General features: G+C 40.0%; 1 protein-coding gene across 4 annotated transcripts in view; it reads left to right on the forward strand.

Moving 5' to 3' along the window:
- Positions 1–26,981, forward strand: part of DPYD (dihydropyrimidine dehydrogenase) — a 369,002-nt gene that overhangs the window by 330,102 nt on the left and 11,919 nt on the right. For all 4 annotated transcript variants that reach the window (XM_075508301.1, XM_075508302.1, XM_075508304.1 and 1 more), the window contains one exon: positions 23,601–23,744. In XM_075508301.1, coding sequence (XP_075364416.1) covers positions 23,601–23,744 — 144 coding nt within the window. The remainder of the gene's footprint in view (positions 1–23,600; positions 23,745–26,981) is intronic.

The raw sequence follows: 26,981 nt of genomic DNA on the forward strand, positions 1-26,981 counted from the left end.
TTGAAAGTCTGCCTTCTGCCTCCATTTAAAAAAAGCATTTCCTTCCCATGCAGTCTATGTCTTTAGCTGTCTAGTTCCTAAATGGAAGTTCAGGAGGGGATGCCTGTGCGAAGTCATGACCACTATTTTGACTGTATAAGTACTGGTTCATAATTCAGCGTGCATTGGGAATATAATTTTTAGTGCAGAATTGAGCATTTATTTTGTAGTGGAGTCTTAACACAGTTTGTTGTAAGCATCCAGCTTAACTGTCCAAATACCATCCCCAGCTCATCCACAGAGAGAGGTCTCAATGTACGGTATTTGACTGGCTGAATTGCCCTTAGGAGTTTCCAGCACAAGGAGTGAAGTCCCTGACCGTAAGCACAGAAGTCAGATATCAGGACATTAGAATAGTTGAACGTTACACACTCAGAGTGGGATTTATTTGCCTCCAGATGTGGTTTAAGACCTTACAGGTATCTGAGGCATCTGTGCAGGTTTGGATCTTGGAGCATGATACTAGAGACCTGTGTTGGGGCAGATGAACCCTTTCCTGCCCAGAAGGGTTCGTGTGGTTCAGACACTGAAACTTGACAAACAGAAACACACAGTCAAAAAAGGATGCAGAAAGCTGTTTCCAAAAGCATATGCTCTCTCAACCAGGGAGACCATTCCTTCTCCAGAGGGAGCAAAGAGTCTAAGTGAAATTCTGACCAGGTTTACTGCTCCTAGGGGTGAGGAGGTCAGACTGAAGGGGTTGAGGCATTCGTCCAAAATGTCATCCAATGCTTTTGAGCTTTTTGAAAGAAAAAAAAAGTATGTGCAGCCATGCGTATGTGCATGCATGTGCAAGAAGTGTTTTGTTATGTTTGTGTTTCTCAGCTGTTCTGCAGATATGTCCTGAAACTCCAGCAAAGTTCCCCCTTGCTGGAGTCAGGGGTGCAGGGAAGACTAGAGGACTCCAAAAGCTTCGATCCCACAGCTGATGTGACCACCTGGTGTGGTCACTCTCCCCAAAAATCGTGTCAGCCACAGAGGTTGTTCCTGAAAGTTTGTTTTAGAAACCCAGAACTGAGAACAGTGACCAGCCACATTTTAGCCCATCTAGCTCAAAGACAAGTAAGCCTCTGCTGTTAGGTCCCATTCCAACTGGCTGATGTTCATCTAAAAAGTGGAATTGGATCAGGATATGACAAATGGTTCTTGAATAATACCTAGCTACATTGAATATTTGCTTCCACTTGTCTAGTGGAATAAATATCAGTTCAGTTAAAATTCATGTTAAATTCATTCAAGGCTAGCTTTGTTCATTTAGCCAGGATATACTCAGTTGCTGCTGTGAAAGGGACTGTGTCTCAACACAACTTGCTTTCAGTTTCAGGCATTGAGAGATTGTACAGGGTTATCAGCCCAACACAAGATAATTCTATAATGCAATTGCAATGAACACTTGGAGACTCAAGAACTAGATAGGTGGTGGTGGATACATCAAAATCTCAGCTCGTAACCATAGTCAACTCTCCCTGCCTCAGTCCCATAACGGTACTTTAATTTTCTTCTGTCTTGCAGTTCATAAACGTGCTTTTCTTCACAACATATGCCATATGCTGTTGGAAAAGGGCTCTAAAGTTTTATAGATATATTTGAAGGTATTATAAAAGTATAATAAAGTAAAAATAATGCAAAGAAATAGAAATTATTGAACAACTGAATTAAAATATTGGGCTGGGATGGTTTTATTGCATTTGGGTTCTACATGGCTTTTACAGTCATGAAGGGATAGAATTCTATTTTAGAGTTAAGAAAATTAAGAATTTTGATTTTAACAGTACTTGTAAACATTTGCTTAAACACTTAAATAATTTCAGTACGTTGTTGAAGACTACTTATTTTTAGCTCAGTCAATACAAAACTGATTTCTGATGTTTATCTTTTGAAAATATTTTACTTGGTTTTACAGAAATATTTCTAGTTCAGAGATGAAAGTTTTTACTCATACAAATTGAAATGTTAAGTCATTCAGTAGCGTTACAATGCAAGTGATAGTACAATAATGGTGGTGACCAAATTACAGATACTTTATTTAATCTGAAATCAGTTTCAACCCAAAATGTGGCCCCTTTCTCTGGAAACCCGGCAGAGAAAACAACACGATTGCTCTCAATAGTGCTGCCCTCTTTTTCCTGTTTGGAAGTGAATAACATACCAAATGGTCATCTCGAAGGTGAAGATGGACAGTAGGAAAATCTGCTGACTTGAGTAACGTAGCTTACCTACTTTATCCCAGGCAGAAGTTTCTGCAACTCAGAGTTTTCATTCTGATTTGTGGGGGTGTTTTCCCCCTCCAGAATCAGCTGGAGTACTAGACATTTGAAGTTTTCCCATGGAAAGAGTCTCTCAGAAATAGCTGCAAAGAAGTTCAAAATAGTTCAGGGCTTTCTCTCCTACTGTGGCTCCGCAGTGGCTGTTCCAGGCTCGCCCTCCATGGCCCTCCTGCCACCCTCTGCCCATCTTGCCCTGTGAATCCAGGCCTGGGGGATGCTCTGTACAAGCTGAACCATGAACCCTGCTGTGGTGAAGCCTGCTAACCCTCACGGCCTGGTCCTGACCACTGCGTGTAACGTGCTGTAAAAGAGGCAGGCTGGCGATCAAAATTTTATGTTGTGGTGTTTGTCTGGGCTTAAGTTCTGAAGGAATTTTTGAAAGATAATGTGTAGCTTAGTGATCCGCGCTGGAACCAAGCTGCTAGTTGTGAAGTGAGCTCTACCAAAAAGTTCAACTTTGTTTGTGCCCCTGATAGCTTTTATATACATAAGAACAGTACGACTTTAAAAAAGGCTACAGTAAATTTTACTGTGATCTATTATAGCTGATGGTATCTTAAATTATTCTTCACCCATTATCACAGCAATCAGAAACTTCAGATAAAGGTTGAAACCTGCTTTGCTTTGTCTCACTACAGGGGTATGTTCTTTTCCCCAACTTACAGAAAAGAAGTCTTTTAAGACATGCAAAGAATACAGCATGAAACTCAGAGTGTCTGTATCTGGTTTTCATGGGGGATGCTTGAAAGGAATTAGGCTGTTTTCCAGGGGAAACTTATGGCACACTGCTTGCGTATAAATTAACAACAATGAAAGTGGTAAATTAAAATTGCGACATCAATTTCAGTTTTAGCTCTGCTTTGCATTTATATAGAAGGATTTATTATTACTGTGATTTACCTTCTAGTAAGAGGTAAAAGAAAGGAAAGTATGAAGTAGCAGTGGTTGTAATTATCTTCCGGAAAACTTCAGCTTGCAGAAAATGCTGCAGTATCTCTGCTCGCAGAGACCAAAGTTGCTGTGAGCACACCAGGCCATCCTCCCTCCATTTTCTAGGCTGGATTCCCAGCATTTTCCAACACAGCAGTTCAGCTGTAAGGTTCAGCACACACTGAAGGAAAGATCCATCTTCCATCTCAGATGAAGCACTGACCTCCTGTACGGCCTCCACTTTTTCTTTTTCTTTTTTTTTCCCTGGCTCCCTGCATGTGCTGGCAATGAGGAGTGTTGGTGGCGTGGAAGCCCTAGATGGGCCGTCCCAGCACAGAACAGCGAACCAGCTCTTGGCTCTTTTCTTCAGCACCGTCAGTATCAACGATTCTTTTTTATCTTACGTGCTAGTTTAAACCTCAGGGGAAGATTATACTCCATGACTCCATTCACTCCTTGTGCTTGCTGGATTTTCAGCAATGCTCTTTTTATAATACTGCTGTGTAACGTGACTGAGTTGGCTTAGGGGCACGTCCACAACTGTGGAATAAGCTCCCACAGGACCTAAGACTCAGTTAGTGCCTTTGCCTTTCACCCTGAGAGTAAAAGGCACTTTTCCAACTTTGCCTTCTCTGTGCAGAAGTGTATCTACGTTGCTGCTTGCTTGTGTTTTTACAGGAAGGAAATTACTAAAATCTTACAAAAACAAAGCAGCCTGTCCCATACACAAAGAATGAGAATGAGAGAGCAGGTGAGCCATGCAAGATAGGTGGAGTTTATAAGTTAACAGACACTGCTGGGATATTTCAGTGATGAAGGCGGCATAAAACCTTTGCAATGGAAGACAACAATATGAAACAAGCGTCCATTTTATCTCATTTCTTTTGTCCTCTGGAACAGAAACAGAGACACTGAGAGGCAGGCTCAAGAAAACTAATTAAATACTGAAAGGAAATTAAAATTAGTTCCCAGTTCTGTTGCCCAGACTGATTCTGTGCATATTCAATTCATGTTATTTTCAGGAAAAAGTAAGACATTATAACCAGAATTCTCAAGGTATTTCTCATTCTTGAAGAGAGGAACTAGGTGTCTGGGCTAGTCTTCAGATATGATCCATACTCCCAGTAGTGTCATTAGGACCTGCCAAGTATTTGGCATATCTCAGATCAGTTTCATTGTCACAAGAAGGAGTCAGTGGACCCCCAAATTTACTCATTTCTGTTGGGGAAATGTTTAAAGACTTTGAAGCAAAGTTTTCCTAAGGAAAAAACAGTTGATAGCAAATTATATTAAATAAGCTGAGTTCCCGTGGAAGTAATCATCAACACTAACTTTTTAAAGCTGTTACTTCACTTAGAAAGGAAAGTTAAATCAAAATATTATGATTATATGATCTGTCTGTACCAGTGTCAGTATCAGTGTCACTGATATCAGTTAAAGCATTGAAAACTTCATAGCAGCCTGAGGTTGCTTTGCTTCCTAATTAAGACTACAGCAGCATTTTGCAGAGTGTCAAAGGAATCCTGTGTGGTGTAAAGTAGCTGTAGAAGGGAGAAATCATTTGTTTTAAGGACACACCTGGTGCAGGAGCTTGCTTTAAGACTAGGCTGAAGATACAGCTCCTACTTTGGCTCATGCTGGAACATCATTTATTTTCTTGGCTTTTTAAAGCTGTATTTGTACTTCTATTTTTGCAAAAAAGACAAAAGAGATGTCCTTAAATGTCAAAAAATGCAGTGATATCTGTGATAAATAACTCCACACTAGGATATACTTTCTATGGTTATGCATTAAGCTTTGTAACTCTAGTTCCAGACAGTCCCTGATGACAGAGAGTAGCGTTTATTGAAACTAGTTGGATGTTACACTGTTTTACTTCATTCTGCCTGGCCACTGACATCAGAAATGACTAGACTCCTATAGGCACCTAACTTCAGAAAGGAGAGATATGTCTGTGCTTTCAAATTAAATGTGCCCGGGAATATTCCTAGGTGCTTAGGCCAGCTGGCACTGAGCAGCCTGTGCCGATGATCAGAAGCTATTCGTCTCCAAAGCAGGTTGCTCCAGGCAGGCTGCCTGCTGGGAACAGCTCCTGGAGCATGCTGACTTCCAAAGCCTCTCTAGGAATTGCCTGGGACACTGATAGTCAGCACAGGCCAAAAGTGGGCAAGAAAATGTTGTAACACTTTGTTAGGATAGATGACAACATCCTTGTGCCCAGGAACATTCCCAGACACTGATTTACTGCTGTGGATATAGACTGAGTGTCTTGCAAAAGACTCAAAAAAAAAAAAGAGAAAGCAATGATTATGGTAGTATGTGAGTGGGCATGAAAGATAGACAGATGGACATTAAAATGAGCTATATTGGATGTTAGTGAAAATTGCACTGGGAAAAAGAGCTCTCACAGCCTGAGGCTCCAAAATCAAGAAAACCGGTGAGAATTTTTAGAAAATCCAGAAATATCTTCTATCTAAAATATAATAGAATTTAATGTAATATAATATAAATGTGTGACTAATATACATATTTTTGTATGGTGTGACTATACGTGTATATATGTATTATCCAATATGGACAGTCTAAAAAAAAGATAGCTCACTGTGTTTCAGAATGTTATAAGCTAGCCCATGAGTTCATTGCATCCTAATGGATGAATTCAGTTTGTAGGTGGGACAAAGTTGCAGTGATTCAAATGAGAGCACTCAGAAGCTATGTTTACATTAAGAAGTAGTGCAGACAAATAGGCCAAAAAGGAATGGAGTTGCAGAATGAAATGGTTGATGCTGCAGACTGGTGTCCACACAATATGCATTCCAGGGTTTTTTACTGTGTTCTAGCTCTAGTCTGGTCTCATGGGCTAAATGCCTATTAGCAGCTGGAGCTCATTTTAGGTGCACTCCTGGAGCACACATGCAGGTTTCATTTCATCCAAAATAAAATCCAGTTTGTGCTCTCTGAGACTGCTCTGCCATAAGAACCAAAGTGCAGTATGTGGGGATAATCAGGAGATTCACTTCAAAGGTGTACTCCTGATCTAAACTAAAACACTAATGTAGAGGCACCTGGAGAGCTCATGCAGCAGCATTATAGCAACGCAGAGCTAATGTGTACAATTAGCGCGCAAGCCGAGGCCAGCCATCAGTGGAACAGAGACAGAAGTCGTTAACCACTCAGAAAAGAAAATGTTTGCATAGACAAGGGAAAATTTTGTGCAAACATAAATGCATTAGCACAAAGCAGAGAAGAAAAATCTACTGGTAATTGTCTTGCATGTGGGATCCTTTGCATTGGCAAGAAAATTTTGTTTTGCCAAAGCTTGCTTACAATAGCAAAGAGAAAAAATGCACCACATCAGGAAAACAAACTGACTCAGAAAATGTAATTTTGCACATATCTGGCTTTGATGCACTACACAAGAGCAAAAATAAACTTTAGGTGCCATTTGCACAAGCATGAACTTTAAACTAAGAGCGGCAGCACAAAAGCAGAGAAGAGTTTGAATGGCAGCTGGACAGTTGAACATCAGTAAATGCTAGATAACAGTCTTTGTCGGCACTTTTTGAGAATCTAAAACTGCTGACAAAAATGTACAGCATAATATTACACAATAGAACAATCAAAATACCAGCAGGACAATGTAAATTACCAAGAAAAGTTGAATGAATTAAAATACCAGGAAACATAGATAACACACAAATACTCTGCTTTTAACTAAATCAAGTGAATGAGTGAAGCATGTGACTGAACTGGGGCAAAGAATTCATAAAAGTTGCATACAAAAAGTCAGAAAACTTAGCTCAAATAGGTAGTAAGCTGTAAGACCCCTGTAGCAAAGTATCTACATGGTGTTTTAAAGGTCTGGGATGTCTTCTAGGCAGACAAGAGCTGGAAAATGGATACAGCGATGCAGCCAGGAGAGCACTTGCTTAATAGAATGTCCTCTGCACTCAGAGAAAAATGCAATAAGGCAAGTGAAAGTAAGGAGGGCATAAGTCTCATTGCTGAGGTTTTCCAGAGCCACAGGTCAGATGGGCAGCAAGCCAGCTGTAGAGAAGATGGGAAGCTGTACATATGCATAGTCTTTTAGCAATTGAACAAGGCATTATACAGACCTGCAGGTGGTAATTTGCTTTCCATCTTAAAAAAGTAAAAGTAGTTTCAGTTTCTGATGCAATGCTCATATATTTGCAAATGTATTAGATATAAGAATTAAAGAAAGTAATTACCTCGATACCTTTTGAGCATCCATTAGGGCGCATACAGGTTGAAGAAAATGCAATTTGAGATCAAACCTGTGGCAGAACAATGTCAACAGTATCAGCAAGAAGAACTAACAGGGCTGGCTGGGATCACTGCCATAGCTGTATAGATGCAGAAACAGAACAGCAAAAGCTGTAGCTGATCATGATTACATTCTCATCTATCTGCTTGAAATGACCAAGGCAATAAATCTAAAATGAAATAAAATGAGATGAAATTGCATCTGATTCCTGGAGCACTGGGATAATTGCTGACCTCCCAAAGGCTATTACCCAGCTCCTAAAAAGTAAAAACCATGCAGGATAGACCCACACCTGAAAATGGATAAGTCAGTTGAAGATTAGTGGGATTCATAAACCATCTCATAATACTTTTCCACGCTTTTCAGATCTGTACAGTCTCCTGAGGTGATTACTAAACAAAACCACGCTATGAATACAACTGGTGTAATTGGCTGGAGTCTTCTCATATATAAAGGAGCTGTACAAAATATCGCATGGTGCAGCATTGCAGCATGTAAATGCCGAGGCCATTATATCACACAAGGCAGGGCAGGGGAGGTGCTACTGTTTGCGTGAGGCATACGTAGAACACAGCTCCTCCAAAAATGCTTCTATCATCTACCAGCAGACTGTAGGAGCAGCCCAGCTGAGACATACTGGAGTAATGTGTGCAAGTGAAAACTTCAATCCTTATGGTTTACGGGCAGGAAACTGTAAGAATACAAAGTGACCATCAGTTATTAGAAAGCATTTTATAAAGCCAGAACTAGCACCCCCTCAGTAACCACAAGGGAATGCTGCTAAACCTGCAGTGATGTGCATTGCTTGATATCTGGAAAGGGATTGAGATGTAGATCTCTGACTTCTTCTCCAGGCTGCCGTACACAAAAACAGGACGACCGAACAAGAATGTCAGGGTCTCAAAATAATAGAAATAGAGAAAATGAGGAGATTTAATGTCCTGATTTCAACTGGGACAGAGTTAATTTTCTTCCTAGTAGCTGGTATAAAGCTGTGTTTGGATTTAGGATGAGAATAATGTTGATAGCACACTGATGTTTTAGTTGTTGCTAAGCAGTGCTTAGACTAAGTCAAGGACTTTTCAGCTTCTCATGCCCTGCCAGCGAGGAGGCTGGGGGAGCACAAGAAGCTGGGAGGGGGCACAGCCAGGACAGCTGACCCCAGCTGGCCAAAGGGATACTCCATACCATATGACATCATGCTCAGTATATAAACTGGGAGGAAAGCTGGGTGGGGGCCGCTGCCTGGGGGCAGACTGGGCATCGGTCGGTTGGTGGTGAGCAATTGTTTTTCATTTGCATCACTTGTCTTTCTTGGGTTATATCTCTCTCTCTTTTTGTTGTTTTCCTTTTCAGTACATTTCCCCCCCCTCCTAATTATTAAACTGTTCTTATCTCAACCCACAAGTGTTCTCACTTTTACTCTTCTGATTCTCTCCCCATCCCACCAGGGGGTGGGGAGTGAGTGAGCAGCTGTGTGGTGCTCGGTTGCCAGCTGGGGTTCAACCATGACATTCACCGTAATATTTAAGCTGGGTATTTGTCAGTTTGAGGCAGGGGCTACAAAAGAATCTCAAAGGAGTGTTTGAACAAGGCAAAAATTTAGTGTCAGCTCATGCCCATTGATCTTCCACATTGGCCATCTGAGCAGGGAGAAGTCCCGTCATCTCCTGGAGTACTGCAACCCCACATGTAAGTGGAACTGCACAATACGTGTTCAAGTTACCGCACCCAGATCACTGAGCACAAATGCCATTGGGCACCTGTCAAAGCTGTTCTGGGACAGCATCCTCCATTCAAAAGGATGACTGTGTACTGGGGAGCATCGAGCTGTGCAGGTAGTTGCATCACCCCTGGAGAAACACAGGCCTAACAGAAAGAAGAGACATAAAAACTGATTGCATTCTTAATAGACTTTGAAGAAAAGTAGAGCAAAGGACTTGATTTCAAACAACAAATCTCAGAACCTAACCTTTGCTATATTAGTCAGACTTCTGTGGCTCGACAGTCATTTTGCAGCAATTGCTGCAGATGGTGCGATCAGGATCAGGCACTCTGGCAGCCCCACTACCAAACTGCGTTTCAAGACAGTGGAGCTTGGGCTATTTCTTGTTCACTCATGCACATAACCCAGGAATAAAAATCGAGTTCACTTTTCATCACTGCTATCACTACCATCGCCTTGCAGCAAGTCGAATGGCAAAACTGAGTCAAGAACTGAAACTGCAATTTGTTTTAAAAAGCAAAGAGGAAGACATCCCCCAGTGGAAAGCGCTCACAGTAGCCTGGTGCTGTACTGATATCAGGACACGTGTATACCTCAGTGTCTGCTGCCTCAGGAAGCATTATGGCTGGCAATGGGGAAAGGAATAACAAAAAGAAAATAAATCAAAGGGCAATACTATGATCAGCAGGCTAACAACCACCAAGAAATATGACCCAGGACTCTGCCAAGATCAAACCTTTTCCTCAAGATAAATAATGAACTTGAGTGCAAGCCACCCACATTGAAGAGACCCTGTAATTTGTCTAAAGCAGGAGTGGGTGAGTGTATTTTCTAGTCTCACCCCAAATGTCTGTGTCATATGAGCAGGAGGCAAAAATATGGATAAGGAGGCACTTTTTTCACCAGGGCTTGCTCGGTGGGACAGAAGAACACAAACTGATGAACACACCATTGACAAACTTTGTAGCTGACTTGTTAAACTCCACACCACTGCAACAGCTGTGTCACAGGCAGTCTCTCTGCAGAAAATGCCAGCCCAAGCTTTATGCTGCTTGCAAGTTCCATTTTGGGCAGTGTTGAAGGTGACAGAGTAATCCTCCCAACCCAAGTTGCCAAGAAAGTTGAGTTGGAATTTTTTTTTTTTTCAGTAATTATTACTAAGTTTTGTATGTGCTGTTTCCCAAGTTAAGGATGGAGAGCAGTTATATTCGTGTTTAATAATGCCATCTCAGCTAAATGTAACTGAGGGATGTCACCACAATGAGCTTGCTTATTCCTGCATAAACACATTTATGTGTAAGAAGTTCAGAGAACTCTGCTTCAGAAAAGTGATTGAAAGAAAATAATCCATCTGGAAGAAGGATTAAAGGCTGGAGGTGCACTCTCTCACTTCTGAGGTCTGAGCACAGAAAAATGTTTGTCTAAGCCTGCAGATAGCCTGAAACAGTGGCTGAGGGGCACGAGCCGCTCCATCAGTCAAGTTACTGTCAGAGCAGGCAGCAGCCTGGGGTGACACAGGGGGAGTGGGGGATTTGAGGGGGTGCTGCTGCTGCCCGGGAGAGCCCCACTGTTCATCACGCTACTGCTCCCCGTCATAGCCTTGCCCCTTCTCCTTCCCTCTGCCTGGCCGGCGAGTGTTCCAGCTCCGCACCAAGCATTTCTGGCAGCCATGGGGCGTAGGAGGGCAACCCTGCTCTATCTCCAGTAAAATCAAGTCCTGCTTAAATACTTTACAGCTATGGGCTGGCTTTGTGCCATGGTTATCCATGAAGCCCATGTAGCTAAGCTGCATTTCGCTACCCTGCCTCGTCTCCCTGCCCGCCTCGCTCCAGGTGCACACCTGATAGGAAGCAGTTTGTCCTGCTATGGTATCGTGGCTCCTCAAAGTGGTCTGCACACAGAAAGAGTGGGTATTTGGGAACAGACTTACTGCTCGTGCAGGACCACTACTGCACCTTCTCTGGAGGCAGGAAATGGTCCCAGCCTTCCTGAGGAGAAGCAGCAAATCTCTCCTGTGTGGCGACTGCTCCTGCCTCTGTAAGCCACTCAGACTGAAGCTTTCCTAGGAGCTTCATCCATCAGAATACACAGCACCTCTATAAAATATAGAGAAGAAAAAGTCAAGCAGACAGACGACATGGATTATCTATAATAATATAAATTATGTCATCTGTGACCTTTATAGCAGCAGCGCTGTTGTAGACAGCATTAATGTAGAGAAGCTGCACTAAGTAGAAACTTTTGTTTCCCTTTCTGTCTTATGGTTGAAATGTATATAGATGATTTTTTTTTGAGCTGTAGATTGAATCACTATAAATATCTGGCATAACTTTAACGATGAAATATGTCAAGAAATAAAAATAATTTTGTTTTTACAATTTAAATGAGGATGAGATTTTTAAATGTGGCAGGTTTTTGAGTAGCAAAGCTCAGTAGGGCTTGCGTGATCACTCATCTGTGAAGAGGTATGTTATCTGGAACTATCTGTGTGCAGAACAGCTGAAGACATGACAGTTTTTTCAAACAACGCAAAAGAGGTCTACACCGTACGCTCTGTTTTATCTTTCATTGGGCACCTGTAACTCCTGTGGTGAAGTCAGGTGGAACCGTGTGTGCATGTCCAAGAAGAATGGGTTGGTTGTGGTCAGCCAGTGAGACATGGTCCTGGTTTCCCCAGTCACTGCACAGAGGCTTAACCTCGGTCCGTGTAACTACTTGCATGTTTAAAGGTCAGCCACGCGTAAAAGCTTGTAGGATCAGGACAGGAGTTTCTTTGCAAGTATAAATTATATAGTTTGTTGTGCCTTGCCAATCCTTTTGACCTGCAAAATAGCCCAATGAGTACACAGTGCAAAGTGATGTGTAAAGGAGAGGTTTATGTATCTACATTGTTTATCTGTAAGGAGCACGTAACCAGTGAAAAAGTGGATGGCCTGTTGAAGCAATATGTGATTCTGGTTATATTTAATAGCAGAGAGTGAGCTGAATGCATGTACTTGCAAGCCTAACTGTGCATACAAATCAGTGAAGTCTTGTAGTAACAAGATGATCAGAACTCATTTTAAAGCTATTATTTATTTAGTAATTTAAAACAAGATCTTTTTAAAAATACAGTGATGTATGCCTGTGATCTGTATTTCTAATGATTTGCACGTTAGATTTTTAAAAATCAAATTCTTCCTCTGATTGACTTGAGTGAAACTCTAATCAAATTAGCATTTTAGAATATATGACCATTGTAACGTCATTTTCAGAATATAATGGTGCTTTAGATATTATACTTTACCTGTTATAAAGACAGATAAATACGCAAGAGAGGCACTGGGGGGGACTTGGAAGGTTGATTCTAATGAGCACTTTTCTGGTTGTCTACATTAGGTTTTTATATAGCATCTATTTTGCTATACTTTGGTACCTACACGTTGACATCTCCTCACTGCTTGATGGTGATATAGGAAGCATTTATATCAGTTTAGTGAAGGTATCACTTTTGTAATGTGTTATTGATATTTTACTCATAAGCTTGATATAATATTCATTTTAAATAGTTTAGCAATTACTTATTTCTTTTCAGATCTGTTTAAAAAGTTTTAATAACTTGAAATGATCAAAATTCTTCATCATCACTTTCTTTCAGTGGACCATTCCAATTTTACCATCTGGCTATATTCTCATAATTTTTTTTAATGTCATATGTTATGTGTTGATTTGTCACATTTTCAAAACTGTTGGAAGGCCTTAATCAAACCAGAATACCCAAACTCTTCATAGAAGAGCATTCAGCATTTTCTCATCCTACCTCTCGCCAACTAAGTGGGAGTATGTAGGGGTGGAAGCACTTACTATTAATGCCAGAACTATTTGTATTATGACTCTTAGCATGAAATTTAGTGAGTTTAGATTATTGAGGTGATGATAAAAATCATTGTATTGTTGAGTTTGAAGACTCTAAAAGGCAATGGTAGGCTCCTTGGTCATAACTGCAAGAGTTGACTAGAGCTCATTTGTCTGCACCAAATATTTTACATTTAAATTAGGATTGTGGGAAGTAGAGATGGAAAGATTACTGTGTGTGAGAGATGAATGAGGGAAAGCATTGTAGCCTGTGCAGAAGGAGGATAAGTACTGTAGTTCATCTGCCATAAGAGATGGATTACAATGAATCTGAAGTGGAAGAAGGTTTGCTTAGGAATTATTAGCAGTGGTTTGCATTTAAGTAATCTATTAGTGCAATAATGTATGTATAGTTATGTGACGTGTAATCTACCAGGGGAAAGCAGAGTTTATTTCTAGATATATTGAAATGATATGCTGTTTACAGTATAGGCTAGTCGGTAATAAATCTGGAGCTTCCATGAAAAAAAAATACATCAAAACAAAAAGGCAGGATAAAAAAAATCAAAACAAAACCAAACCAAAAATCTGCAAAGGTTCCAGCAGGTGGAAAAAGTGTATGCTCTTACCACTTGTGCAAGGTTTAACTGTTAGCAAAAAGTATTTGATAGGTAAATTTGCAGCTAAAACATATAGCAATGGTGAAAATGCACTTTTCTTTGCACATAGTAGCAGCAGTGGTTATTTTACTGAATGTATTCAAAGCCTCATAGAGTGGCTTTCAAAATCTTGGTTTCTTCCAGAGGCTGGAAGGGTGGTTACTGGTTGCCCTCTCTGCCTAGTTTCCCATTCCCCTGAGAGCACGAATTTGATGGGCATGACTGATCAGACTGTATATTTTTTATATAGCCATGGTGCATACATACACTTTCTATGTCTGATTACTGCAGGGTGTCTAGAGCTGTATTTCCACCAGGGAGATGCTGGAAGGGACTGTGGGAGAGCTAAGGAGGATGTAGATAGCGTGCATTTCACCTCATCCTGACCACAGGGTGTATTTACTCTCAGGCTGTGTGGTAGTGTCAGGTTGCTCAAGGAGCTTTTGAACAGGTTCACGTGGGTCCTGTAGGCAGTTTAAATGCAGCTTCATGGGGCTTCACAGTTCTAGAAACAGGTCTAGGCTGCTCCTGGTACCTGACCCAGCTCATTTAGTACAAGTGGAATTAGCAGATTCAGCTTAATACAGCTCTGCTCACCTTGCTGGGTCAGCAGCATCTATGATTGACAGGTTGGTTGGTAACCACTAATGTTCCTGTAGCAGCAAGGATATTCATGCTTTCTCATAGTTGTAAGAAAAAATTCATTTTTCCCTTTTAATAGTCTATCTAGCACCTCTGAAACTTCTTTGAAAGGACCTAGAAGACAGTGATTCTGCCACTCTGCTCTGCTCTGGTGAGACCTCACCTGGAGCACTGCGTCCAGCTCTGGAGCCCTCAGCACAAGAAGGACATGGAGATGTTGGAGCGGGTCCAGAGGAGGGCCATGAAAATGACCCGAGGGCTGGAGCACCTCTCCTACGAGGACAGGCTGAGAGAGTTGGGGTTGTTCAGCCTGGAGAAGAGAAGGCTGTGGGGAGACCTTATAGCAGCCTTCCAGTACTTAAAGGGGGCCTATAGGAAAGACGGGGACAGACTTTTTAGCAAGGCCTGTTGTGACAGGACAAGGAGCAATGGTTTTAAACTAAGGGAGGGCAGATTTAGACTGGATTTAAGAAAGAAATTTTTTACAGTGAGGGTGGTGAGGCACTGGAACAGGTTGCCCAGAGAGGTAGTGGAGGCCCCATCCCTGGAAACGTTCAAGGTCAGGTTGGACGGGGCTCTGAGCAACCTGGTGTAGTTAAAGATGTCCCTGCTCTTGCAGGGGGGTTGCGCTAGATGACCTGTAAAGGTCCCTTCCAATCCAAAGCATTCTATGATTCTATGATTAGGTACTGCTAGAGTTCAGTCTCCTCAGTACATGTACCCCCAGAAGAGCATGGTTAAATCCAAACAAACAGATGATTTTAGGGTTGTTCTGAACAGCTCAGTTACCAGCCAGCTTGGAGCATAAGGTGGGTAAAAGTATCTAGCAATGGCATTTTTTCATATGATCAGGTAATTTACAGCATTGATATGATAAGCATGTAAGCTGAATGTATGGAGATATATGCACTATGGTATATAGATACACATGAAAATGTGGATACTGGACTGATGTGTTTTTACTTCTGTACCAGTAAAAGTACAAAATCTTGTTTGCACAAAGTTTTTTCCAATACGAAGGCTCAACTGATACAGATCCACGTTTCCTAAACACATTTGAATACAGTTATATTTGCTTGCCTGTCAGATATTTGTTAATAGCCATTCTGCTGACATCTTTGTTACGCTGCTGCTTAGCTGACAGAATTTCATCTGCATAAATGGGTGGAAAGTCCTTTCCTCACATGTCCAACAAACTGGAGACAAAGTGCCTGCCAATGTTTTAATTTCTTTTGCATGTTCTGGTTAGAGAGTGAGAAGAATGCTTTCACTCCACAGTGTCATGAATATGGTAATCTATGGAAATCACAGAAAGCAGGTACTTAAGTTAAGCACATACTGTACTACAGGAATCCCTGATGAATTCAGGTCTCTTCTGTTTAGAGAAGATGTTGTTGTCTATTAAGTGACAGACTGCCAGATGTTCATGAAGTAGCACAGTAGCGTGTATCAGTATCTTCTTTTCTTCACCCCAGAAGGTAACATTTTCTTTATCATCTATGTCATCCTGGCTTTTGATTGTAAATGTCTAAGCTTGCTTCAAATATTAACTCCTTTTTGTTTTATTGATGAATATTTCATGACTTCAGTACATTTGTAGAATGTAAGTTTTTGCTGCACTATAGTAAGCCTATAATCCTAAAATCTTTTCCTTCACTTGGTATATATAAGCTTCTAAAACCCAACCATTTGAGATAGAACATGAAGAATAATTTGTTCGTGATTTTGAGCTAGTAGAGAAAATTTTGGCAGTGTTAGAAAAATGATGAAAGAAGAAATAATTGTTATTTTAAATAATGGTTTTATCTGCACGCTCAAGCATGGTACTATATATCTCATGGTGAGGTCACGGCAATATGTTTTCCTAGAACACACATTAATGTTCCATTTAGTCTCAGAATTACTGCAGGGCTGGGGGTTAGCTCACCCGCTTTAAATAATCGTGGTCTAAAGAGTGGGCAGAATAGTTGAGTAACTAAATGCAATGGTATATACACATGCAGTGTGGGGAGCAGAGGTTACAGGAACAAGTATATGTGCAGTAATTACAGATTATTGAGACAGTGCTGTTTATGAAGCAAATTAAAGTTCCAAGAAAAAAAAAATCAAAATAACTGAAAGGCAGAGTTCATTTTTTTCTAAAGAATTGTTGTGTTTTGTCCTTTATTTGAAGGCATTTCTGCATCATTGAAGGCAGTGATGCCAGTAATGTCTCAGCTCTAAGAAACAGAGCCGTGAGAATGTGTGAACCCTTTAATACAAGGGACAAATTCTCTGTGGCTTCTTGCTAATGTAACTACAGCAGCTCTGGGTGCTATAACAACTGGTGTCGGCTCAAGAAACTCACTATCAATGGAAACTGATAGAGCGAAGGGTCCCGTCCTCTCCATGCCACGTCACCTGCCCGCACGCAGGATTCCCTGCTGGAGGGCTTGACAAGAACCCTACTGCCATCTGGATGACTCCTTCATGCCATGGGCCCTTACCATGCAGTGTATGGGAAGGGCCCATGCGTTAGCATTGCCAGACTGCAGACAAGAGCAGCTATTTAAGAGAATTTAGCTCTGAATGTCTGAAAGAGTAAGAATGTCTAAAAGAATAAGAATTAGCAGCGTCACTTTCTCCATTGCCATACATACTTAGTTTTCATTAGTTAAGCAGTTGACCCAATTAGTGGGGAAAGCTTGTGCAAAATATTCTCTCCATATATCTATGAATATGAATATGTGTGTTATTTGGCACCTTTAAAGGATCAGAATTCAGCTTTTGGCTTTATTGTTGGGTTGGGGTTTTTTTCCTAGAAGGAGCACAAGCTACCTTGACATGTGACAAGATTTTGTTGTTGTTACTGTTGCTGTTCTTGGTCCTGGGACTTTGTGTTTTCTTCCTCTCTGGAAATGCTGGAGTCATGTTTCATTGTGTTCTCCAAGAACAAGAAAGAAAGCAGATACCACTTCAGGAAACTTTAGTAATCTTGTTGTTGTTGTTGTAAAGTTGCAAGAGGGTGGAGGCAGACCACTGAATGGAAACTGTTGCGCAGTGTAAAGTATGGTCAAGGCCACATACGCGTGCAGCATGTAATAAGGATTCTAGATATATGCAGCCATTTTGAGCACATTAGACTTTAGAAAAAAATAAATTTGAAGGATTCAGAAACGACTGGAAAAAATCGTTAAAATTGAAACTGCTTTCTCTGGAAAACTTTATGCATCAAATATAGAAGTTTTCCACATGAACAAATGGGGGTCAAACATTACTAAAACCTTTGTGCTGAGGGCATATAAAATGACCCATACAAACCTGATTTAAATTCTTGTAGCTCCTGGGTGAGGGCAGCTGTCTACCTTGCTTAAATGTTAATGTTTCCCTTATCTGATTGCCTTTCCATACCATGCTCCCACTTTCAGGGGTCCTGCTTCACCTATTACCCTCTTCAAAGCTATTCATTCTTGTCTGCAATCTTCATAGCTTTAACTGTGTCTGAGGTAGTCACTTGGTTGTGTAGCCTCCCAAACTGTTTCACTCTTAGCTTTTACCTGCCCAGCTCTTTGTCTCCCCAGTTCTCTGAAGCCAACAAGAAACCTTCCCAGATGTAGTCCTTCCAAGGCAGCAAAGAGATGAAGCCCAGCTTTTCTGCATGTTTACAGAAGAGAGTGGTATTTGGGGAGGATAGCTAAACCAACTACAGATCAACTGTTCTTCATAGGAAGGGAGTACTCAGTATGGATTTACCACGCTGGTAAAGGGAAGGGGAAAATGATGTTTGACCTGCTCGATAGCCTACTACAGTGAGATGACTGGCTTGGTAGATGAGAGGAGAGCAGTAGCTGTTTAGCAAGGCTTTCAACACCATCCCTATAGCATCCTCATAGACATACTGGTGAAACCTGATATAGCTGACTCTGCTCTGAGCAGAGGGTTGGACTGGATGGTCTCAAGATGTCCCTTCTGGCCTCAACCACTCTGTGATTCTGTGCAGGCAGTTGACCACCTTTGTCCTTTCCAACCATTTAGAGAATTTGTATTTTCTCCTCCTTTCTTCTCTCCTTCTCTGAGGGAGAGCTGTTGGTTAAGTAATGTCAGAGAAAGGTCTATTCAGAAAAACAAGCCACAGAGAAGGAATATTAAAAGCCACCTCTTGTTTGATTTCTAAAACACACTAGTGTTTCAGAACACACTAGTGTTTGCCACTACATGGCAAAGCTTTAGTGTGACAATTATCCATCCATTTCCATAGCTACAGAGTATGTGGGCCTTTGTTCAGTGCATCTCTCCTGCAACCAGTATAGAATATTTCAGTACAGCAATTTGAACTCTCTTTTAGCAGTTCAGTTTGTCAGACATTTTTCAGTCTTCATTCTTCTTCTCATCTAGTTTTGCTATGTGCAAGCAGAAACATCTACACTTGAAAAATGTAAAGTACATGAAATAAGACAATTTGGCTTCAGTTCCATTTCCAGATTCATGAGGGACATCACTGTGTCACTTAAAATTGTTTACATGTTGAAAGTGCACAAGAGGAATTTAGAGAATGAATGGATATACATTTTCATACCTCAGACTGGAGGCAACGCTCAGGTATAAAAGAAATTGGACAATGACATTACATTCAATATGGGAAATTCTTCACACGAGGGAAACAGTATTTTTGAAACATGTTGCCTCATAGCTAAATGATACTGCTACCCCAAATTTCCATGAGCCAGTGATCCCTAGAATTGTTTATGTAAGTTATTCCTTTACCTTGTGCCCACTGCTCCCTGAAAATCATTTTTATGAAAATTACTATTTTCCAGTGTTCCTTTTGATGCCCCATCTCATCAGCATATACCAGCAGGATATACTTCAGATCCACTGGAGTACTGTAGGGGACTGTTGCTTATTTTTGGTTTATGATGAGACCTAGCTGTGCCAGCTGAAATCTGGGTCTTCTAACAGTAGATAGCATCCAGCCCCTTAGTAGGAGACAGCTCCCAAATAAACAACCCATGACTACATCGTGGACACATACATGGACTTTCCCAGAATAAGGAGCAGATCAGTTTCAAAGTTAGAAATAAAGTCTGGGTCGTCTGATGCATATTGCACTGCCCTGTTCACTAGCCTGTTCCACCACTTAGGCTACTTGCTGGTGTGCCCATGAAAATTGCAGCAATCTGAACTGGAGGATTCTCTCTACTTTTTACCATTAGGAAACAAGCACCTTTTTTAGTTCATAATATGCTCAATTACCTTTAGATTGATCCATTAATAAATTATAATCAAAACAGACTTATTCACCTTAAAGCTCTCCCAGCTTAAGGTTTCGTTGTTGATTCATTATGTTGTCAGTTCTCTATTGGCAGGGTAATGCTTTTTTATACCTGGATAGAGACAGTTTTAGTGGAAGATACTGTTATCTTTAAATGAGTAGGATTTAGCTTTTCTGGTGAGAACAAATTCATCAATGATGAATCCCTGGAGAAACTACTGAAACAAAAATCACGATGTTGCTGGAGATTTATACAGTTCATCAGTTAAAAGGCAGCTTTTGGAAGTCTTGGGGAGGGGGAGGATTTGGATTTTTCCTTTCTTTCTGTAAAATAGTCCAGCACAATATTTCAAGCTTCCAGTATTGTGATAATGCAATTATAAACAATGAAATAATACCACTTAATATATTTATTTTGGCACCATTCTTGATGTTATCCCTCCAATAGAAACACATTGAATTATGGCTATAGAGAGACAGATGGATACAAATAATGCAGCTATAGACATCACTGATACAGATATATAAGTAGACAAGAATTATCTAATTACTCTGTTTGTTGCAATCTTCTAAGCACTTGCTATGATCCACATACTCATATTAATTGTTTTTTTCTAGGCAGATGTTGATATGACAAAGATATCAGTGTTAGTGACACTGGAATATCTGGAAATTAAAAAAAAAAAAAACGTGCTGTAGAAAGATTTCAAAAGCAAACAGAGTTAAACTCACCAAGTTCTGTGCTTGTGCTTTCATTGGGAATTGTGCTATTAAATCCCCCATGTGCTTAGAAGATATCCCCTACAATGATTAGAGGTGATTTAATTTTAAACTCTCTTAAATATCCATGTCTTCAGCAGTTATTTCAACATGTTTCCACTTTTTCTATATCCAGTAACTCACTTCATTAAAATATTGTTTGTCATTTCACATGGCCTTTGACTCCAAAATGTTTGAAACCACAGCTCTGAACAATAAGCAGTCTCATCAGCGTTCCCTATATCTGTGCATTACTCATAAGGGTAACCATCAATAAGTCCTTCCTAAACTCCTGAGGCTACATTTTCATGTATTATTTATTGTTATAGAAAGGATTGCTCCTTTTCAGTGTGGTGTTTGATGAAATTTGGCTTGGCTGCTTGTGAACTACTAGACTCAAAACACAAAATAACCAGACCATTTGTATGGGCACGCAGTCACCTTCTGTTAAGTCAGTGGAAGCTCATTGTGTATGCCCAAGCCTGGACTAAGACCTAGGTGTTTCCTTAATTATTTTAAATTCCATTTAATCAATGTCTTGATGGAAAAACAGCAATGCACAGCAAAGACTAAGGTTGGATGTTAGTTTTCTAGATTAATCATAATTTCACTTATTTTTAAAAGATACAGGTTATATAGTTAATTTAACTGCATGTATGTCATTACGAAACATCTGAATTATGGTACTGATGGCATGGCACACTTTTGAAAATGTCTGCTGTACATTCCAGCTCGCAGCTATGTTATATGTAAAAATCTAAATACTTCCATCTCACAACTTAGAAAATTAATTAATTGCCTTTGTAATTCACTCTTCACCTAGACACAAAAATGAATTCTTTTTCCACACTTTCCCTTAAATTACCTACTTCATTTCAATATACTCAGTATTACTGTCTGTAGAAATTAGGAGATTGGGCATACATTAAGAGAACAGAAAAGTGAAGGATTTATTCTGCAAAGATGTGGCTATTCTTCCCAAAGATGATCTTCAATCAGTTAAGCCATGAACAACTGTCTCCTGTCTCTACTGCTTCAGTTAAAACCTCAGCAAAATTAGCTTTGCTACCTACTCTGAAAGTCAGCAATTCAATTCCTGGCCAGACAGGGAAGAGTCCAAAAACGCTTTGTCATCAGGTCTGCTGCCCTCTCAAGCCCAAAGTTGTTGGCATCAGCACATAAATTATGGAGAGAAAATAGTTTCTCAGTGACACAGCTACTACTTATTCATAGCCAAAATGTATTTCTAATTGATGCAGCCTAGCAGACATACAAGAAGACTTTTTATCAAAATGTATATTTTTTAGATTTTTGCTAAGTCCTAGGCTTTCTAAAAGTCATATAAAGAATTGAGTCTCTATGTGTGTGCTTTAGAGCCTATTGATTAGATTGAAATTAGACAAATTCTTCCTTCTACTCATTTTCCTGTTTAAATAACTCTGGTTTTGCTGTCTTATTTGACTTTGGTGTGTAAGGCCACTACCTTACTGCTGTTTGCAGTAATATTTAAAGCCTTATTTTAAGACATCCTAGAACATTTCCTTTCCAAGATCATGTACGGCAACTGCACAGAAAGGAAAGTTTGTTTGATGTCTGTAAGGAAGCCCTTGAACATGACATTCAGGAACAAAGTTCCCATTGAACAGACAAAACAAGAGCCCTTTGCTGGTGGGCAAACTCAGGCTACGTCTAGGTTTGGGACAGATGGGGTCTGCAGCATCCCCCCCAGTTCCAGTCTTGCATTTGCCGAGAATGAGACTTCGTCCCAGAGTACGGCTCAGTCCCAGCCTGCAGGAGGACACCTCCTCTGGAGAGCACCATGAGACCAGAAGTCGTGTTCTGACTTGAAGTTAAAAATATGTTGAGGACACAAACCAAGTCTCAGAAGCAGGGAAGCATTTCAAGGACCTCACCCTCTGGCTGTATGCTTAGAGTGCCAAAAACCTAGCAGCCAAGAAAGCTTTTATTTGTCATAACAAGAAGCCTGAGGTCCCAAGGTTGGGTATTGTGACTGACAGAGCTCATTGAGGACTTTTTCTCCTAAGGGTTAGCAGAAGAGCAGGGTAACCTCTTCTGGATTTACTTCATTTTAAAAAATAATAATTTCTAAATTTTTAAATAATTTGGGGTTTAAAATTCACATTGAAATTCCCTCTTAAAAAATTGATAACCACAGCAGTACTGTATCTTGTTCGATATGCTCTTTGAGGTTGTATTATTAGCGTGAATTAATGCTAGCAACTGCTGAGGCTATGTATCCCATTACTACCTGCTAGTTTCTGCAGTGCTGCAGCAGCTTCTGAACGGGGTTTAGTTAGGTGGGTAAAATACTTTTGCAGAATAAGGAACTAGTTTCAGGGGAGGAAGGGCATGGTCTTTTGCATCAAGCAAAAATCCATGTTTTCTACCATTTTTTTGTTCACCTAAATCTGTGATTGTGGCACACTACAGTTGTCCATATCTCTTCTAGGTAAACAAAGGGACTTTTTCTTTCAGGAAGCTGAGTGGTTTATGAAATCTGAACCAGTACTTTCACGTTCTTGGGCGAGACATGAGTTTTGCAATTCAGTGAAATCTTCCTCTAGAGTTTGCTTAATTGGATTCAAGGATTAAATGTTGCAGAAAAGACTACACGTGGGACACAGAAGTAAATTAGGAGATTAGAATGTGTTTCAGTTCATTTGGTGTTTGTTAGCCTTACTTTGACAGGTCAAGACAGACTTCTGTTATCAGAATGCAAAATACATGTTTGTAAGCTTTAAAAATATATATTGATATATTCAGATATCCATACAAATAATCTTAAACACTAGTGGAACCCTTCTAAGTAAACTGATAGTTGTATGATACCTTTCCACATACTATAAAATTACACATTTGAATTATTTAACATGATACATTTTTATATATAAGCAAGTATGCAATGGGGAAATATAAGACTGTTGGATGCTGACCTGCAATTCAGCTATTTTTCTGCTGTGGTATATTTTAATATTCAATGTATATTTTCAAGTCAGATCCTGAAGTTCATATTTGATTTTTATTCACTTCTTGTGCTGGTACAGTCTCAGTGATTTGAATTTCAGCTTCCTGAATAAGAAGGAAGTCGTACTCAGCAAGGACTTAGGATCTCGCCCTTGGGATCGGACTCACCTTTTTGCCACACCCACTCATTAAGCATAATCATGTTTCCTGATTTTCGTTTCAGAAACTACCCTGTTTTGGGCCTTACCTGGAACAACGCAAAAAGATAATAGCTGAGAACAAGATTAAACTGAAGGAACAGAGCATGGCTGCTGTGCTTCCTGAGAAAAAGCATTTCATTCCGAAGAAGCCCATTCCAGCAATCAAGGTAACAAAAATACATGCTTACACATAAGAAATGATCAGCCATCAGGCAGTTGACATGCACAGTCATTTCTAGCAGTTTGAGTTGGTTATTACTGCTTTTAAGCTTGTTAGAGGGCATCAAAGACAACTATTTATGCAGACTTTCTAGCTTTTAACCAAAATCGATGGGAAATTATTTGTGATGTACATGTATAGGTATTTCCCTAATGTCATTTTTCAAAATGAAGATATTCAGGCAATGGAACGGTAATTGTAGAACAAGGCATGGGTAATGCCTTGACGAACGAGGTAGAACTGTTAACAATTTCTTTCCATTTGAATGCTACAGTATGAGCTCAGTTTTGCATGATACTTTTTGATTACTTGCGATGTGCTAAATACCTCAATCTCTCATGTAGGATCAATGGAAAAGGTTGGTGATCAGTATATATGAAAGCTGTGTCATAGGTTTTTAGACTGAACTTTTAAAGCTGGAGAATGTTTGTCTAAGTAGCTGATCCACCGTCTACAATGAGTAAATGTCAAGGTGAAAATAAAACCTGTGACCCCATCTACTGCATAATCCATACATTGGAGCTTTTCCCTTCCCTTAGGTAGCCAATAAATGTCAATAAAATGAAACATCAGAAGCTAATTATTCTAGGTGTTCACTTTAGACCTTACTTAAACTTCATGTCTGAATAGGAAAAAGAAGCAGACAATTTTTTTTTTTTTTTAATCACAATTCTCATGTAGGCCCTTTTATAAAGCAGTGTGAAAATTATATCTGTTGAGCTTATTGGCTGTCTTCCTCATATATGTGAGAATATCAGATATCTAGAGATAGGTAGCCTTCTCTGTATGATCAGACCTGTAAGAATTCTTGCAAAAATAAGGCCAAACATAAAATACAATATGAGCAGTGGCTCAAAATAACACATAATTCCCAAGGGAATTTTGCAGTTTACCAACACATGCAATATTCCAAGATAACTCGTAGAACTGCAAAACCAGCCATGGAGAAATTTTGAGTCATCTTCCTGTTTAAGTTAAATAGTTTGCCACTTCTGTAGACCTCTCTCAGTTTTTTTGACTGCTTATTTTGGTTTATGTCACGCTATTGAAAATAGCTCCCCTTCTCTTGTGCTGAGGTTCCCTTCTTTATGTATACAAAAAGTTCCAAAGAACAGTAATCTACTCTTTTTTTTCCCCACTATGATGAGCATTTTCAAAGCCTGCTTGACCTCAGAGGTTTTATGGTTCTGTTCTCTTTGCAGGGAGAGTATTGATGTAGGGAAAAAGAGAAAGAAGCAGCAGCAGCCAATAACTGCATTTTCAATGAGATAGCTTGCTTCTGAAAACAGCAGAAAACCAAAAAACTGATTTCCATCCAAAAGCAAATAAACTGAATGAAGGCAAAAGTTTAGCAAGAGGGAAAAACAGACATAAAGACTTGAAAAAAACATAAATAAAAAGTTGAGGTCAATAATTTATCAAGCCTAACTCCAAGTACAAAAGCAAAAAAGAACCAAGTAGTAGGAGATAGATTTAAAAGAAGAAAAGAGGCCCTACTGCAGGGAAGGGGAAAATGAATTCCCCAAAACAAAAACTTTTGTTTATAAAGACATTGAATACTTTTGTGTGGTGTCTGTGAGGAGCTTCTCAGTCAAGAGAAATCAGGTTAGCGTCTTTCTCACACTTTCATTTAAACGAGACTGAAAAAGACTGAAGCAATTAGAAGAAGGTAGGAGGCACTAAAGCTGGTTCTTGACAGTCTTTCAGTCTCACCATCTCTTTAGAAGGGAATGTTTTAACCATAATGAGAAAAACAGCAATGAGAGATGCCCACTAAGACATAGGAAGATACCTGGGTTTTGCTTGAAGTAGGGAACATGCCACTACAAAGGGAGGTTTTAATAAAGTTTATTATTAATAGATCCATCTATTATTATATTGTGGAGAAAATCTGCCAGGAAGATTCAGAATATTAATTAAGGAAGCTGAGTGAAGCTTAATGAAAAAAGGTGACTTATCTGATACCCTTCCCTGATCAGGAATTCTCCACAGAGAGAGGCAGAGAAGCTCGGACTTGAGTGATTTATTTGTAACTGTCCAAGAAGTATTCGCATTTAGAATTACAAATCCCAGACCATCTCCAAGCAGTTCTGTCTTGGCTGACCCTCTAGACAGAGGAGAGAATATGTTCTCTTAGTTCAGACTAGGATATCAGGGGGTGGGAATGGTCAGCTCCTATAGCTAGTCCCAGCCTACCTCTAGTTCTCTGGAGCAGTGAAGAGGTATGCTTGAAAGCTGATCGGACCTGAGGGAGCTGTCCTTGAAAGATCTGTGACCCCTGCTTTGGCTGGCTGTATTTTTGGAGGGTTGCTGCAAATTTCCTGATGCCTGCCCAGAACTCCCTCATCTGTCTAATCGGCTGTTGGGTTGGTGATATGTAAATTCCAACATTTGTTTAAATTCCACATGCTGCCAAAATGCCTTTTTTCATAGCTTTAAAAACCCTCTGTGATTATCCGAAATCTAATTTAATTTTTGGATGGCTTTTCCCATGGCTTTTCTCTTTATTTTCTCTATTTTTCAATATTAATTGAAACTGCATACTTTGATATTCAGCTGAGTTGTTTCTTCTTTTCTCACTTGTCTGTAATATCAGAATTTCTGCATTATGTGGTTATGTGCCCTGGATCTTCTCTTTTCAGTTGCATTTTTGTACAGCTCCCACACATGTATTTGCCTACCTCAGGTTACCTTCTTATTACTTTAATTTCTTTCCTTATACATTCCTGTGTTTTTTTCCTAATAATTTAGTTCTTTGTCCTTCAGGGCCTATACCATAATATTCGGTCACCATTTATCTACTTATTTGATTTCTTCCTTTTTTACTCTAAAAGTCTTGCTGTAGAGATTGCCCTGTTTGGTAGTTTAAACACTCTGGCATAGCTCTGTTTGTCAGCTTAGCTAGGTCATGACATGTTGTTCCACCTGTTGGAAAAATATCCAGAGATCCTCAAGCTTAAATTCCTTGTGTTTGAACTATTTTTCACCCTTGTGTGTACAGAATGTTTACATGGTCTTTTGCACATACATATATGCAAGTCTTTTTATGCTGATGCCGTAAGCACCCAGCTGGAAGCCAGCACCCTGGGAGGCATCTAGCCACATTTAGTCCAGTGCTGTGTTTAATCTCTAAAATCCTCTTGAGAGGTGAGGTACATTGATCTAGGCACAGCGCTATTATGCC

This window comes from Mycteria americana, chromosome 7 (genome assembly GCF_035582795.1).
Source record: "Mycteria americana isolate JAX WOST 10 ecotype Jacksonville Zoo and Gardens chromosome 7, USCA_MyAme_1.0, whole genome shotgun sequence".
Classification (NCBI taxonomy): Eukaryota; Metazoa; Chordata; class Aves; order Ciconiiformes; family Ciconiidae; genus Mycteria; species Mycteria americana.